The 18073-nt window shown below is 43.4% G+C and overlaps 1 protein-coding gene across 1 annotated transcript in view; it reads right to left on the bottom strand.

Moving 5' to 3' along the window:
- Positions 1-18073, bottom strand: part of LOC111236514 (B-cell lymphoma/leukemia 11B-like) — a 28898-nt gene that overhangs the window by 7435 nt on the left and 3390 nt on the right. Inside the window, exon 3 of the mRNA XM_022765274.1 lies at positions 12675-13058. Within this exon, the coding sequence (XP_022620995.1) occupies positions 12675-13058 (384 nt within the window). The remainder of the gene's footprint in view (positions 1-12674; positions 13059-18073) is intronic.

Raw genomic sequence — 18073 nt, 5'->3', positions numbered from 1 at the left:
CCACCCTCCCACCCCTACACCTCTGCTCCTCTCCTCCTCCTCACATCTCCCATCCATCCCTACTACTCCTCCTCCTCCTCCTTCTTCTTCCGTGCTCCGCTCCCCTCTGCTCTGATGGCTTGTTTGTCATGAAGGGGGCTAATCAGGAGACACACGGGGCCACGCAGATCAACCATGTGTGTGTCTGTGTGTGTGTGTGTGTGTCTCACAGGGAGTAGGGACCTTGGACGATAAACTATGGCCTGTGCGAGCAGCAGCAGCTGACTGTCACACATATGTGGTGAAAGAAAGAGGGAGATGGAGAGACAGAAAGAAGGAGAGAGACTGTGGAGGGTGGCAGTAGCAGGCAGGGGGTAAGGCTCTCACACAGTGTGACTGGCTCCATGCTAACTCAAACCAGCTTTGGCCTGCTAACCATATACATCTGTGTGTGTGTGTGTGTGTGTGTGTGTGTGTGTGTGTGTGTGTGTGTGTGTGTGTGTGTGTGCGTGTGTGTCTGCAGCCAATATGACCAGCTGAAATGCCTGACAGCCCAAGACAGGATTTAAAGAAACAGTGCTCCTTAATGTGTTTGTGCTGAAAAGTGCACGGGGCTGAAAGCAACGCTCAAAATATTTTATCTTTCACTTCCTATAACTACGTTTACCTCTCGCTCCCTGTCCTCTCTTTCTCCCATGTACACACTAAGCACCTGTACTGGGTATCTGTGTACTCCACCCTGACCCTCATGCCTCCTGGGATGCGGGTCAAATGAACAATAAAAGGGATCAGGTATCTCCAACAACTTGATCACAGGCACACACACACACACACACACACACACACACACACACTGAGCGACTCCAGCTGTACAACAATGCATGAGTGGAAGAGGCTCTCATGTAGCACGAACCAAGGGAGCACGTTACCGCCATGAGGCGAGCTATCCCAGCTAGGGCACAGGGGACGCGCTGTGAAAAATAACTGGAAAGACCTCTCTGTCAGTAAAGAGCTACGACTTTTGGCTCAGCTTCTAGGACAAAGAGGGAGAAAGAAGGAGGGAGGGAGAAGAAGGGAGCGATACAGACAAAAAAAAAAAAGATAGAGGGAGAATGAAAAGAAAAAGGGAGCTCCATAAAGTGCATTAGCTAAGCTCTCTGTGGCATTTCTCTAAGCCTGACTCATCGCCATCAGCCCCTAACTGGTCCCAGCGCCTGTATGCATGTGTGCACAAGTGTGTGTGTGTGTGTGTGTGTGTGTGTGTGTGTGTGTGTGTGTGTGTGTGTGTGTGTGTGTGTGTGTGTGTGTGTGTGTGTTTTTGGGGGCATGTGTCTCTTGTGGGGTCTGCCGTCTATCATGTGACGCTGACAAATGGATGACACTCAAGATGCACAAGATGTAAGAGAGAGGAGCAAGATGGTGGAGAGGATGAAAGTAGGAAAGGGGGGGGATAAGAAAAAAGGACAGACAGTGAAAGAAGGAAAAAGAGAGAGAATCGTAGGCAGTATGGGAGCAGAGGAGAAAAGTGTGCTTTGTTTTTCTTTATCACCTGCATTTCCATTTTCAATAACAGTACAAGCACTTTAATCTCTCATTCCATCACCTACCCATTTTACCATGACACAGCAGGGAAAACAAACCACATAAAATGAAAAAAAGGATGCAATGGCGCCATTACTAGGAGTGCAAGCATGCTGAATTAAAGGAAAAATCTACCACTGATAAACAAAGTAAATAGCGAGGGAAATATTTTAGGGAAAATGTCCTCAATGATGCAACAGATGAACAAAAAAAAAAAAAAACTATGTTTGGATGGGTGATGGCATCAAAACACAAAAACTCAAGCTGCTTTGACAGTGAAATGGAGACTGAGTTTGTGGACTCACACAATGTTTGTTCGAGGTTTTACATCCAAATGAGCTCCAGTTATACCCCTCAGGGGACTCTCACTTTGTCCAGAAAGTCAATTTCCTATTCACTGCCAGTGAATAGGAAATTGACTTTGACATATGAGTGACATGCGAATTCTGTTTTGTGGGTTTATTAAATTTTTCATTGGATCAATCATTTTATACAAACAGTGTGTGAAATGTATTGTGTTGTGTTTTTTTCTTCAAGAAAAATGAAAATGTGTCTATTTTTTCATCCTTGACAAAATGAATTAAACAAAAGCAAAGCGTTTCACACAGGGATACAGCGCTCATCTCTCTGATAAGCACGTGTCCTTCTGCAAATTCCTCTAAGGCTGCACCTTCTGCAGTGACGTGTCACACTTTATATACTGTGTGTGAATTCACCTTACCTCTGTGTGTGTGTGTGTGTGTGTGTGTGTGTGTGTGTGTGTGTGTGTGTGTGTGTGTGTGTCAGAGAGACAGAGAGTATAAAGAGAGAAGGAAAATAGAAAAATACAGTGATGTGTGTGATGTACAGTATGTGTGTATATGGCAATGTGCATGTACTGTATGCATGTGTTTGCATCCATATGCCCATGCTCAGTGTGTGTATCCCGGTCTACCATGCTGCGACGGGGTGCTATATTCTTTCAGCAGTAGTAATGGTCCCCAGCTGGCTCCTGCCCATTGGAGCCAAGCAGCCAGTCCCACTTAACTAGCAGCCCACAGGAAAATACCACCGTGGCCCTGAATGCAGCACACAAGCCCTTCCAACCCAATCAGCCTGCTATAAAACTTGCCCCTCACATGCTTCAGAAACAGCATAGAAAGAGAGAGAGAGAGAGGGAGAGAGAGAGAGAGAGAGAGAGAGAGAGAGAGAGAGCCATGAACATTCATGAGCTGTTTCACCATTACTCCACAATTTCTCCAGTTTAATATTTAATTCTGGCTATTTAAGGTTGTGAGAGGATACAGTGCTTTTTCCTCATGCTCCAACACAAAGCGGAGGCTGTGAGGCAGGAGAGAGCACAAGGCGTGTTGCATCATTTGACACCATTTTGCATGCTATCTAATTAGTGTTAGCTTACTAAACTGAAGCAACAAAAGGGGAGAGTGTTAAAAATATAAATGGACCAGAGATGTTCAGCTGCTCAACTGCTCTGCTAGATCTGTGGAAAAAACCGAAGTGTAAAGATGACAAGAGCTGTGGTTATATGGGGAGTTATCTACAACACTATTTCTTGCTGCAGAGCAGTGACTTCCTGTGAATTTTGTCCCATTATTTTTACACTTTTTGTACGGATTAAACAAACAAGATATAATGTGTTAATTAGAGAGCTTTAGAAGTGCAGATAGGCCACCTTTGGAGAGAGTCAGGCTAGCAGTTTAGCCCTGTTTCCAGCCTTTGTGCTAAGCTAAGCTAACTGCCTGCTGGCTGTAGCTCAATTTTTAGCATACAGACATGAGGATTGTAATTATCTTCATCGTCTAACTATAGCCAAGAAAGCAAATAAGTGTATTTCACAAAATGTCAAACTTTGAATCATTATAGCAATGATAAATGTGGCACCCTCAAAAAATGCAGATAAAATTACTTTATTATCTATCAGCTGATTACTCTGATCTAAAGTGATCAGTTGACTGTACAGAAGATAATCAGCTTTCGCTTTTATGTGCATAATGCAATGTGAGACCCTCTGTCCTTGTGTTCTGTCTATCTATCTGTTGATCTGTCTCTTCTATAAGGTTTTATGATACCATGAAGGCCGGCGGCACAAATTCATCAACACTGCAACGGACATGTCTCCAGGTGAATTCTGTTCTCTCTCTCTTATGGGTCCCAAAACATGCACAGGTGTGTCAGACCGTCTCTTGGCATGCACCTAACCTCAAATGCTCCACAAACACACACACCCATACACACATATAAATGCAGACATGTACCGTACCTATATAGGTTCATCTCTCAACATACACACCCAAGACATATTTATGAAGTGACATGTGAGTGTATGATGGGGGCTGAGTTTGGCCCCAGGCCTCCCCCTCTGGGTTCTGTGTGGCCTTTCCCTCTGTCTCTCTCTCGCTTTCTCATTTCTCTCCTTCTCTCTCTCGTTTTCTTTCTCTGTCTTTCTGGCTGTTATCACGCTGATACATTTCCTGCTTCTGGCACGGCTCCTGCATAGCTTATGGTTAAAGAAAGCTTTCATCTATCCAGTGCCTTTAGGACACACACACACACACACACACACACACAAAACACACTCACACCCACACATATACAAGCGCTGGTACGGGCCAGCACTGCCCCGCCAGACCACAGGCCCAGACAAGCTCCGCTGGCACCAATCACCCTGATAACATCTTAGGCTTTATTTCATTTTGGCTTGCTCTGTTCTGCTCTGGGAAAGACAGACACAGAGAAGAGGGCTTTCTGGAAAAAGTATGAATTACGCCAGTATGGAGGGAGAGCGTAGCCCCTTAACCTTGAGCAGTTAACTCCCCTGTCTGCAATGCCATCTATGGACATGACAGTGCAAGTCCTCTTTCATCCAAGAAACAGACGAGAGCAGATGTCTCTTCCTTTTACTTGTAGATGGCTGTACAGGTTTAATAGGGTAAAGTGAATATAAAAAGTAACACAAGTTAATAAAAAACACATTTATAATGAATAAAGCCTGGTGGAAAACTGTGTCCTCTCATTTAAAGGGTCTGTCCACCCAAAATATTAAAAATGTAGCCATGCGAACAGTTTTGATTTTAGCTGGTCCGGTCTTGTTGCCTTAACTCATCCATTTCTGCGATGCTCACAGCATCAAAAAAAATATGTCTGAACTATTCAAAATCAATGTGTGTTTCCAGATAAAATGTCTCTGGATAATGCACAAATTTCGCTGTAAACAGTTTTCACCAGAAATGAAACTTTCTACCCAAAAAAAAAAAAAAAAAAAAAAGACGACGAAAAAAAAGCAGTCCCTCTAAAGACTGTTGACAGTGTGTTCTGTGAATCATTATTATTAGTAATGGGGACACTGTTACAGCAAAGAGATGTTGCTATTAAAATTTTTAAATGTCATTTTATTTTTTGTCAGTGTGAGCACAACAGATGAAATTCCCTTCATCTCTCTTGTGCTGGGGCAGAGGCTGAAATCTCCGAGACGGGTATCTGAAAAACCTGGGCACATTAAACCAAATCCATCTGCATGACAAGGTAAGTTAGAATTTTTTTTTTTTTTTTCCAAACTTTGTGTGACTCTTTGTTACTAGATTAAAATTTAATTATATTTTTTTTGAAAAATTTTAGCATTCCCCAACAATAAATAGCTACAGTGGACGTGAGTGTCGTATAGCGTGTATGAAGGTTGGTGATACTATCTTGTTTGTGAACAAGATATTGTTCCTGTTGTACCTCTGATTTATAGTTAAGTGACAAACCAACATAAAAGCAGCTTGTGCTTGTCATGTGTTTGTCTGTGTCTAGTGTTCTCCCTCTCTCTGGTAGTAATTGCTCAAGACAAATAAGTGGATGAAATAAGGGGAATCGTAAGTGTACCATGAAAGGCTTTCAATATCTCTTGTGGTGAGGCAGCCTGTAAAAGGAAAAATACGGCCATAAACGCTGTCTCCTCATTTTCTTCTCCCACAATCCCACCCAATCAGAGCAGGAAGCTAATAAGATAAGAGGAAAGGAACAACAACAGTGTAGCAAGTATGATTACCCTTGTCTGACTGGCTAACAAGCGCCATCTCTTTTCCTTTTCACAAGTACTAATGGTAGCCCCTTCCCCCCAAAGGCAAACACACACTACTTTTCAATAGAAAAATGGGAGTGAACGCCCTGGTCAGAAAATCTCTCCATTTACTCCTGAAAAGGGCGTATTATATGTTATGCACTAATGTGTGGCAGACTGCACAAAACACCTACAGACACATGAGGATTTTTATCTGCATGTCTGTCCTGAGCACAGCAGGAGAAAGGTGTACAGGTTGGTCAGCAGGTTCTGGTTTAAGGTGTTTCATGCACATGTATTTAAAAGTGTGCATACACATTAGAAGTTCTTTATAAAAGTTGTTCTGTTACTCAGCGCTGATGAGAGCACATCTGTTATCAAATGTCCCCAACAGTGAGGAGAAGCCAGAGGTAGCTCCAATAACGACAGTGCAGCAGTCAAATTACCTTGATTATAGCTATTTATGCAAAGAGCATAAACACATTCACAGATTCCCACTGACACAAGACAACTTATGGTCCATAGCAACGAGACCATGAAGTTCACATCAGCACTTCACTCAAAGCGCCACACAAAAAGCAGCGTGTTTGTGTTGAATACCAGAGCGCCATCATCACTCTCCATGCGTAGCAGGGACGGGGTGTGAGGTTTCTAATGCCTCTTAAGTAAGGCTGTTAAGGAGCAAAGAGTCCACACATCTGGAAGACACAGTCAGTCGGCACATGCTGAAAGTTAGCGGTGGCGCTCGCAGTCCAAATTAGTGGCGAGTTTTATTCCCCCGCTGTGGTAGGAAAATATCAAATCTGCTGCCATATGAGTGCCATAAAGCTGACTGTGGAGCGTTTGATGCCTTCATGTGGGAGCCTTTAAGCTGTGTGTGTACGTGCGTGTGTCTGTGAGCGCATGAGTGTGTTTGGTGGGAGATGCGGGCCTTAATGTGAGATGAGAGTCATTGTATGCATTCCTGCATGCACATATGTTTTGTGTGTGTGTGTGTGTGTGTGTGTGTGTGTGTGTGTGTGTGTGTGTGTGTGTGTGTGTGTGTGTGTGTGTGTGTTTGTGGCTCTTATCTGTGTGTGTACTCCTGCATGCATGTTTCCATTTTCTGCATAAAATTGTGAATGTGCGTTTCTAACTGCGTGTATGTGTGTATGTATGTGTGTGTCAGGTGTGCAGCTGTGCCATTTTAGCAGCTCCCTTATAGACCTAGTTGACCCTGCTGGATAGAGCAGACAGACAGACACAAGCAGAGTCAGACAGCCCCTGGGGTGGTCCTGTCTGAGGTGCAGTGTTATGGGCCAACAACACTAGGGGCCCATACACGGGCAAGAATATGTATACTGTAATTGTATGCACGCGCACGCACACACACACACACACACACACACACACACACACACACGTGAACCCAAATGCTCATACAGGGACATATAAATGGAGAATCAATTACTACAAGTGGAAATTATTTTGCCTTTTGAGCTAAGGCAAAAGCTTGTCTTTTGTCATGTGTTTCCACGGGATCAACATCACAGCTCATGTGCAAATCTTAAGAAAGACAGCAAAACATGTTTCTTACTCTTTTGTTAATTTGTTAGAAATGAAACATTAAAGTTTATTGTTATTACACTGACAGATAAACACATTTCTGTGTGGTAAATCATTCACTTTATAGATTCAGCCAGTTCATGTCTACAAGTGGCGGTGCAGGGGTTACTGCAATTGTTTATACAGAGTGAGTCACATGCAACATTCTGCACAAGGACATGCAGTTATATACATACAAATGCACAAAAACAAAATGCTAAATGTTCTTCTTGGATGTACAATGTATAGTACAAACGTCTGAAAGCACTGGAAGGGGAAAGCGGTCTCAGACTTTTGCTGTATTGGTTATACTCTGTTTTTGTTTTGTTTTTTAATTTGATTTTTTTTTTTTTGATTGCATAAAATGTTTTCAAAAATAAAATCCAGCCAGGTTTGTGTGTTGCATTAGTGCAGGAAAAAGCTTTTAAATCTTAACTCCTACAGGAGCATCGTTTATTCTCTTCTATTCTCTAAGCAATGCCATGGTAGTAATCTATAAATTTGAATGTATGGAACATAGTCAAGGCCTCCAAAAATACCTCTAATATCACTACATCTTTTTTCTCACTTTCTTTTCTTCCCTATTGCAACATATAATGGGAAAAAAAACATACACAAGAAGGAGATACTGTATCATGAGTGTGTGTTCATTTTATCCAGTGAGGAAAGGAATGTACTTCTCTTTTTTTCCCCACAGCGGAATAAAGAAATATTTGCCACTCCAAGAAATTGGGAAATACATAAAAACACACACACACACACACACACACACACACACACACACACACACACACACACACACACAAATGAGAAAAATGAAAATAGACACACATGCCTAACAGCAGACACAAGATAAATTCCTTGGCAAGCATTCAGAACACTCATGTAAGAACACATAAACACACAGAGACTGCACCAGGGTTGCATGAACACACATGACACACACTTGCAGGGACACACACACACACACACATACACGCAACCGAGTGTACACACACACACACACACACACACACCACCTACACAACTGCCACCATGTAACCCCTAATCACAACCCCAGAGCTTGGACATCAAATGAAGCAAGTTTTAAAAAAAAATCATCAGGAGTAATTAACGCATTTTCATATGCAAATGTGATTAATGCAAAACTACAAAGTCATTATGCAAATCGACTTTTCCTTGAGCCTCTGTACAAATATTCGCAGCTCAAATCAGGGATCAGTCTCGCCATCTTTCTTTTTTTATCTCTACCCCTCTCCCTCTCCCTCTATCTCTCTCTCTCTTGGAGTAGAGATAATACGTAAGTAGCATGTGAAGTTATTTCTAACTCACGCAGTGTGTGTGTTTTCATGCGATGGGCCGGGGCTATGGCATTACGCCGCCTGCCTACTGATTACTGGCTGCTTGGCACTGGAGCGAGACAGGGAAGCCGGCGTACAGGGGAAGGTATGAATATGCAAAAGCCTGATTGCTTTTCATGATTAAAGCCTATTTAATATGGAAATGAGAGCAAGCCAGGTGATTAAAGGAGCATTGGGTGGTGGGGCAAAAAAAAAAAGGAGGGGGGGGGGGGGGGGGCAGAGAGAGACAAGAGGAGAAGAGAAGACACCTTCAAATCCACACCAGTGGAGAGGTGTGAGGACTGTGGTGTCACAGCTATTTAGTGGCAGCAGCAGTGAAACAAGTGTCAAACACTGCAGATTTGACCTCTTTCGGCGCAAAGGTCATCGTTACTACTGATATGTTTTGTAAAATGTATCACAGATTATCATCCAGAAACTACTATTACGCATTTAAAGTGAAAAAGAAAATCCCTTGTTGGCCATTAGCTCAAGAAGAAAACCTGATTGTATCACTTTAAAAGGGCCCTGTGCACTTTAACACTTTCACACCTGCAAAATTGTTCTGCATGTAGGTGTGACAGTTCCAAAGTAGCGGGTATCTCATTGAAAGTCTTTCATCATAAATCCAGAGGCTCTTTTGTTTCAGTTAAGAACACCAGTATCGGTATCACATCAGGCTTGTAAGTTGCCTCCCACCTACAAAAAAAAACGAGAAAAAAAAAACAAAAAAAAACAACGAAGCAGGGCTAAATCTTCAGCCTAATATAGTGATATGACTGTGCTGCCCGCAAACATGACAGCAAAGAGATCAGAAGTGGACGGCGAGAAAAACAGAGCGAGCTGTTTGAGGATGTCGCTGTCGTTCACATCGTCTCATGAAATATTTACTGTGTGATCTCTATACACAGTGTTTGTGAGGGAGAGAGGGCGAGACAGACGGAGAGAGGGAGAGGTTGTCATGATGTGACTTCACCCTTATGTACTGGATGTCTTAAAGTGCTCCGAGGGGGCCCGGCAGCCGTCCTGGGAGGAGTTCAAAGCAGGGCCAGGGTCGTCTTAGCATGGAAACGCTCCCCTAGCGACAACCTCTCGCTTGCCTGATGACACGCATCATTCTTCACAGACAGCACACACACACACACACACACACACACACACACACAAACTCATACACAAATTCATACAAAGCGCACACACATATTATAATACTCTTACAAAGCCTGCACATACACACACAGAGTGCATGCATCAGCAAGAGAAATTCAGGAAAAAAAGAAAAAAAAACAGGGCACAGAAGGGCCATTTTTCATCTACGCCATGTGTACGAAAGAATGCATGTGCGCTTGCATGTATGCGTGTGTGTGTGTGTGTGTGCGCGTGTGTGTGTGTGTGCGTGTGTGTGTGTGTTTGTGTGTGAGCGTGTTTGCACCTTTTGGGGTTGAATCTGCTAGCCTTGCAGCATGTTTGCATTTTAAGCAAGCAGGCTGACAGACAAAGAGGCCAGACAGGATGTTATAAAACACAACCAGGTGAAAAAAAAAAAAAAAAAAAAAAAAAAAAACAATCCAGGAGATGAGCAGGTTAAAGGTTATGCATACAGCACAAGCACTTCATGCACACTACAGTGCGTTTCTGTTCTTATGTGTTTGTAAGTTTGATACATGTTGCCATTTTTGTGTGTGTGTGTGTGTGTGTGTCTGGGAGAGTGTGTGCTGCTAACACATTGGACTTAATTAGACCTAATAATGTAATCTAATTTGGTTGAAACTTGAGACTGCCTTGAGTGGCATCTAATGTGTTGAACAAAGCTCTCCTCCTCTCTTTCATTTGGGGCTTCGAGTGCTTTCATGTCCTGTTCTCTTAGTGATAAGACTGTCTGAGTGACTAACTGACTGCTGCTCGAACAGGCTGCCTCACTCACTACCTCTGCCTAAATGTTTTTCCTCTGACCACCTACCAGACAAAATGCCATGTAAAATGCACTGAGTCTTTCTCATTGCATAAGTTTCCAAATGAGTTCCATGTTTGTATGTTCCTGCTGCAGCTCGCCGCTAAAGGCCGTTTAACGTCTGCTGAAAAATGAAACTGATAAAAGCCATATTACTGTCTACAGTGCAATGTTTGAGGGGCACTGTCAAATTGATTGATTATTAATTATTACTTTTTACAAGCAAGATGTTTTCTCCTGAGAAAATGTCTGTACTCTCTCTGTATGTCTGTCTGTATAAAATAATGCCCTGGCTTTTTATGTCCTGAAATTAGCAGTGACATCCCAAACTGTTCTGTCACATATTGTTTGTGATGTGCTCCAGTAAAAAAAAAAAAAAAAAAAAAAAAAAATTCCCACTGCAAAGTTGGTGACCACACACAGCTGCTGGCCACACACAGGAACTGTGCATATGTGCTGATTTCTGCAGTGATGACAAAAATGTCTACAGCAGCTTTGATTGTGAAATGAACAAAATGTGCAAAAGTATAATCTGTTTTCCCAGGGCTTTCTTTTATAAAATGTTTTGCAATATCTCCCAGACCTGCTAAATCTTATAGAATCCTACAGTAAAAACTGAGTGTATATGTGACATACAAAACAAAATTAAAAGTTGCTTTTAATACACGAGTATAAGAAAAACTTAAAGCCCCTCTCTTGTGATTTTGGTGTTTTACATTTTGGGGGTTGACTGAATCTGATCAGCAAAATATTGTTGCTTAATCTAGGGATTTAAATGTAATAAAAAAAAAAAAAAAACCTGCACCTGCTCTGAACCCAATGAACCAAGAGCCTGTTGTCATGGCATCTACATAAAGTCTTCATTCACACCTTTTACATTGATTCTTCTTTGTCTATCATTGTTTGTATAAACCAGTACAACCGCTCAGTTCATTTCAATGTGTGGTGGCAGTTGTGCAAGATCTTATTAACCTAATTAAACCTGTAATATTTCACTCGCACATATGAATCTATTCATGTCTGCGACACTGTCCTGTTTCATAACTTTTATTTTGAAGGTACTACTCCATACTTTAAGAGCCTAATATCTTTGAAAACGTCACATGTACAACTTAATACAAAATGAGAGTCTTCCCTTTACAAAGACATTTTTATAACATCCCAGTTTAACACACAGTGTGTGGTGGTGACTCGTCTGTGTGTTAATCGTATAATCTTTTTCTATGTGACTGTAGCTGGTAACTTTTACAACACAGTTGGCTCCCTTTCCTAACCAAGTCCCTCTCAGTCTGCTGGAGTCTGTGTAATCCTGGATAGCCTTTCCAGCTCTTGGGTGTGATGGTGACTGTCTCCTCTGATAACTTTGAACTGGTTTCCCTGCAGCGCTGGCAGTCTACAACCCCCCCCCCCCCCCACACACACACACACACCACCACCACCACCACCACCAGAAGCAGCAGCAGCACCACCACCACCATCCCAATCCCCCCCCAACCCCCCTCAGCCAGATGAACGGCCTTGCTGCTTTATTAATCCTCTTCTCCTCACCACGCACACAGATGAATTTTAATCAGCTTTCTTAACCTCTTTTTTTTTTATGTGCTGCAGAATTTCTTTACAAACGCTCAGATGTGCACTCACATGAGCAAAAAAAAAAACCCACCACAAACACACACACACAAACACAAACACGCACACACGCACACACACACACACACACACACTGGGGGCGGCTCCTCTATCACCTTCTTCCTCGCCTTTCACAATTGGTTTCAGCTGAAGAAGTCCTTCAGGCCTGCTAGTGTGTGTTTGTTTGGTGTTTGTGTGTGTGTGTGTGTGTGTGTGTGTGTGTGTGTGTGATGTTTTACTTAGAATGAAGCAGAATAGACACACAGTGCAGCTCTCACTCACTCTAATGAAATCATCCCAGGCTACATTAATCCCTCCTGAAGGCCACTGTCAAAATAACAAGCAGCTGGGATTCTTTAAAGAGAGTTATCTGTCTTGGACAGGTGAGAGATGCGTGCGCGTGTCGGTGTGTGTGTCTGTGACTCCATGTTTCTTGCATCTATATGTGTGTTTAATACGTGTGCATCTATACTGACAAGGGAGCTCTCTTCAGACTGTGTCTACACAATTGAGTTGCTTATTGGCTCTTGTAATTGCATCCTCCTACAGTGTGTTCCAGTCTCCATACCTCCTCTTTCCTGTTTGGGGCAGATTCCCTTGGCCGGCGTCAGCCTCCTCTCCTCATCCTCTTCTCCTCCGGGGGTCACCTGGATGCCCACCTCCACTGGAATGGACCCTCTCCCCAGCTCTAGTGACCTGGCCCTGGGAGAAATGGGAATGCCCGTGATCCCGCCACTCTCCCCAGGCTTGGAGAAAGACCCCAGACTGCTCCCAGGGCCCCGGCACAGACGGCGCTTGTGCTCGATGAAGACCAGGATATCGCCCAGAGGGAAGTTGGTCTGGCACTGGCCGCAGGTCAGCAGATCATGCTCCCCGGGTCCTGCCCTCCGAGGGCTGGGGGTGGATGGCTCTGGAGACGTAGATCCCGCACCTGAATCATGATTGGCCTCTGCTGCAGAGAAGAGAAGAGGAGGGTAAAAGAAGTTAAATCAATGCTGTTGTTTTTAGTTTTTTTTTTTCTAAAGCGAAAAAGAAGAAAGAGAGTGAGAGACAGTGAAAGAAAAAATACACAGTGAGGTTTAGTTATTCCTGATGACTTTACCTGATAAAAGCCATCTCTCCCTACCACACGAGATGATCATTACGTTCACAACTGTGTCACTTTCATGGCATAAAACAACTCCGCTGTGAACCTGCTTCGCCTAGACAAACACCTGCGCAGCTTATCTGTGAGAGATCTGCGTGGGTGGGACCCAGCACATAAACTGTATGTATGCGAATGTGTGTCTGTGTGTGTATCTGCCTGTGTGTTTGTGTGTGGCCAGGAAGCTATTCATCTCACAGTGCAGGCTGGGTTTCCGGTGAGAGCCCTCTCTGCACTAAGCTGTCATAGCTAGACGGCTGCCTTCACCACGTGGGAGCCCCAGCTTGTGCAGAACAAAGTGTAGCATAGCGGAGGCCACATCCACCAGAATGTGTGTGTGTGTGTGTGTGTGTGTGTGTGTGTGTGTGTGTGTGTGTGTGTTTTCATGTTTGTGTATATCACAGAATAAGACAGAGAAAAGAAAAATGAGGATAAAAAAAAAAAAAAAAAAAAACTGTAAGATGTCTGAGTGTGTGTGTGCATGAATGGAGCAGCACACAGGTGAGTTCGAACACTGTATTCTCCACAGACAGAAAATCTATAAAGCCAAACCCGGGGTCCTGTTAAGAGAGTAAATCTCATTCTTCACAGATCTGACACGGTCATTAATAACCATTACACATTCTTCCCTCCCTCCTCCCCTATGGCAGAGACTGACTCCCACAGCTTAACGTAAATCCCTCATGGACAACCTCCATTTTTTTTTTAAACCACTACCCTGATGTACCAGTATGAAAATGTGTCTTCTTCTAAAAAGCCCGGAGGAAACCTGAAGCTCCAGAGATTTAAGGGGCGTCTGAGTGAGTGGGTACCCAGGGAGAGATGTTTATACCTGGGAGAGGAGCATAGCAGCGCCTGCCTGTCTCTGCTGCTCCTCCACTTCTAGCACCTGCATCCCCCCCCCACCACCACCACCACACACACACCCACCCAACCACCCAACCACCCACCCCTTCTCTCTTTGCCTCTCTTCCCTCTCTTTCTCCAAACATGACACCCTAATAATTGCAAAGATTAGACAAAGAGGGTGTGTGCTGGTTTGTGCGCGCCTGTGTCTCGGTGTGTAGTTATCAGAGCCGAGATCCTAAACTCTCTTATCTCCCATCTCAAACTGTCAGGGAGGCGTTTCTCCTCTAAACTCCCAATCATCAACCGTTAAACTCGGGCAGAGTTCCGGCTGAACATTACACTCATTTTTACCAAATTTAATATTTCAAATACGTCTTTGCAACTGTGAATCGCCCCTCCTACCCAACCACCCACACATACACTCACATACACACATGTTCCAGTCCACTCACTTCGCCCTGGAGTGATGATCCGATGCCAAATATCTTTTCTCTAAATGGCGATGGGTTCCTGGATGCCTGCCAAATAATTTCCATCTCATAATCTTTGGCGGCAAAGAAGGAACACAAACACATATTTACCTACAGTTCACAGCTTGTGACCGCAATTCACATTAAGCAACTTTAGCTGTGCGCGTGCATGCATTCGAGCGTATGCGCAATGCATATAAGTGGGACTATGCAGGAGATGTATGTGCTAACAACATGGCGTGCTCTCGTTTCTGACTCTGAAAGCAAGGCAGGTGGCATGAGACCCAGATCCTCATTCGTCGTGCATGAGAAAAAGACAACATCAAGTCGATGAGCTGACAGACACCTGGGCATTTGAACTTGACTTTCTCCCTGTCAAAGGGAGAGATAAGTAGAATAGGGCCTGTTAGGTAACCTATGGATGACTAACAAGGCCTGGGGGCAGAAGGCAGTAAATTAGCAGGCGTTGGCACCGTCACTATGCCACTGGAATATCAGTCGGACAGCTTCTAAAAACCGCACCCCTCTCTGAAACCCGCTCACTCATCTGTCCCGAGGCTCACCTGTGTGAGAAAAACACATGTGCAAGAAGGAACCGAGCGTGGAATGCTTGAAGGGGGAAAAAAAAAAAAAAAAAAAAAAAAAATCAACCGTGGACACACAAACACACTGAAATGGAAACATACACACGAAAGAAAAACACACTAATGTAGCCTATCATCGTGACAGACAGTGTCTAATTCCTCTGTATAAACTCCTATGTGAGAGGAACATGCTTGATAGGTAAGGGAGCATAGCAGACGCACTGTCAAACATGCCATCGTTGAGAAAGTGTGATGATAGCAATGAAACCGAGCTGTCTAACACGATACCACACCTACTTTATTTCTCTCTCTTGGTCTCTTTCTGTCTTGCTCTTTAACACACACACACACACACACATATGCAGAGCTATATTCACCCAATGACAGTCCTGCTACTCTGCCTTATCAAGTGTGAGTTAAGTCAGGCAGCCTTAGAGCACCCCCTATCAGTTTGATGAGGAGAGAGTCAGTTAGTCACTCCACTGCTGCTGCCTGCTGCCGCTGCACACCGCCACTGCACAATGTGTACCAGATGGGAGACACAGCTGAAGACAATGGGCCTCTTTCACCAATATTTCCATTTATATAAAAGGCAGAAAAATATTCTAACGCCCGGCCAGAAAGAACTTAATGAAGAAGCAGTGTTGTCAAAGTCGAAGGAATTGTTTCATTTGCAGATGAGATATTTTTTAAATTCCAAATAGTAGAAATGTTTGTCATACAATTCGGTGACAGACGCATTGTAATTTGACTGTCACAACTGGTATATGATACAGTAAATGTGATGTGATCGTCAGTGTTTTCCACAGCAGGGGCCAGGTAGAACAAGCTCGGTAGGTAAAATATGTCAAAGTGCATATGTCCTCTGACATTAATTGCCCACAATAAATCCCTCTAATACCTAATTATTGTGTCTGTCCTTATATACTCCAATGTCTCTGTGATGACTCTTTTTGTTGTTTCATTGTGCCTGAGGTGAAGGTGAAGGCAAAGAAAAATTTACAACATGGTTTGACAAGTTCTGTTCTGCTCTGAGTTGAATAAGACCCGGAGAAAATGCAATTTTGCTGGATGTGAAACATTTGTTTTTATTTAATGATATGTTGTGATGTGATGAGATTCTTCTAAGCGGCATAACCGAAAACCGTGAAACTAGTTTCTGTTGAAGTTCTGACCTTACACAACATTTTAATAGCAGCTGCACACTCTGTTCTGCTGGTTAACGGCAGAGTAAGGCCAGGGGCACTCATATGACAGTCGACCACACTGTATGGGTTCAGACCTGTCTCTCTTTCTTTGTTTTCCCCTTCAATCTGCTGAGCTAAAAACATGCACACACACACACACACACACACACACACACACACACATACACACACACACACACACACACACACACAATCACACATGTGTAAACCCCACAGGGAAAGTCGGGTAAAATTCACGCTGTCATTGAAAATAAATGACACCAGCAACATTGCAGATGGTTGCAATCAAAAATTCAAACAACAAGCGGCCTCGCTTAGCCTATCCCTTTTTTCTCGGCTGCGATTGCCAAGGAAAGCTGCAACAGTGTGCGTTGTGTAAGGCCAAGCCTGTGTGTTTCATTATCTTATCACCATTTAATCTGTGGCAGTCTCATTTCTTATCATAAATCTTAGATTATCAGCCTGAAAGTGAGCAAAATACGGCTCTGCAGCTGACTGTGACCTGTCACTAAATCGCTACAAATGACTTGTCAGCTGTGAGGCATGACATTCGCCGGTGTAAATCAAATTTGCCAAACAATTTTAGAGATATAATAACAATAGCAAACGAGGCTTTATAGCATTGCAAAATTGATTAAATGTGTTCAATAATATAGGAAGAAAATCTGAGAACAGACTGCGACGCCTCATGGTAAATCATAAATCGCTCACCAATCATCTCCTGTGAGATTATCATCCGCTTACCACAATGTGTGTGAATATTTACTGTGGCGCTGCAGTGCGTACGGTGGGTTTCTCTCTAGCATTTGACAGCCATATGGTGCAAATAAAGACGAAAACATTAACTGTTTCACAAGTAGCATGCCAATTCTGAGAATGAATAGTGATCACGAGGCATTTCCATGGCTGGATCCAGAATACAATTCCCGGCAATAATGCTGATATTAGATTGCAAAAATTACCGGGTTTCTGAGCAAGAGAGGCCTGTGACGCTAAACACCACTCGTTTCATGTTAATGTGTGAGTAATTCGCAAGGATATTCCTATGAAAGGTCTCTCTTTGTCATGGATGTGACTCGAAGTTGAATCATTGACTGAAAGAGCCTCAAAACGCCTGGAAGGGATGTTTGCCTTTTTCCCTGCAAGGATCTTAATTAAACAAAGGATGAACTGTAAACAGAAGGTCAATTTCTCCTCAGACAGTATAGCTTGTTACATGTGATTTGTTGTTGTGTGAACATGTGTAGTTTGCATGCAGTTTAGAAGGCAATGTTTGTTCAGTTTTACAGTATATTCTGAGTCTATATGTGTGTGTGTGTGTGTGTCTGCTGTCCTTGGCGCATACTCGTACATTGCGTGCATTCATGGCAGTTTACACTCACTTGCGTTCGTCCCTCTTGATGTTTGGCCTGGCAAGTAGATTTCCAGTACATAGTCTTCCACTAAACGCCTGTCCAGAAATATGCTGATATTCAGGTTCTCTGCACTCCCAAGTAGAGCATGACCCATAGGCCCATGGCTGCAGGGCACAGGGCTGCTGTGTTCAGTTACACTGAGTAACCCCTGATCTGACATGTGGTTGATATATATTGGCACCCTGCAGAAACTTCATATTATTACTTGTGTAAGGAGATACCTTGTGACTGCTCTTGACAGCTGATACTGAAATGCTGCACAGCCATGAGACTGAGGCGACCCAGTGACGAGGTGAT

This window comes from Seriola dumerili, unplaced genomic scaffold, assembly GCF_002260705.1.
Source record: "Seriola dumerili isolate Sdu_G_001 unplaced genomic scaffold, Sdu_1.0 BDQW01000025.1, whole genome shotgun sequence".
NCBI classification, from domain to species: Eukaryota; Metazoa; Chordata; class Actinopteri; order Carangiformes; family Carangidae; genus Seriola; species Seriola dumerili.
This window is presented reverse-complemented; position numbering and strand designations above follow the sequence as displayed.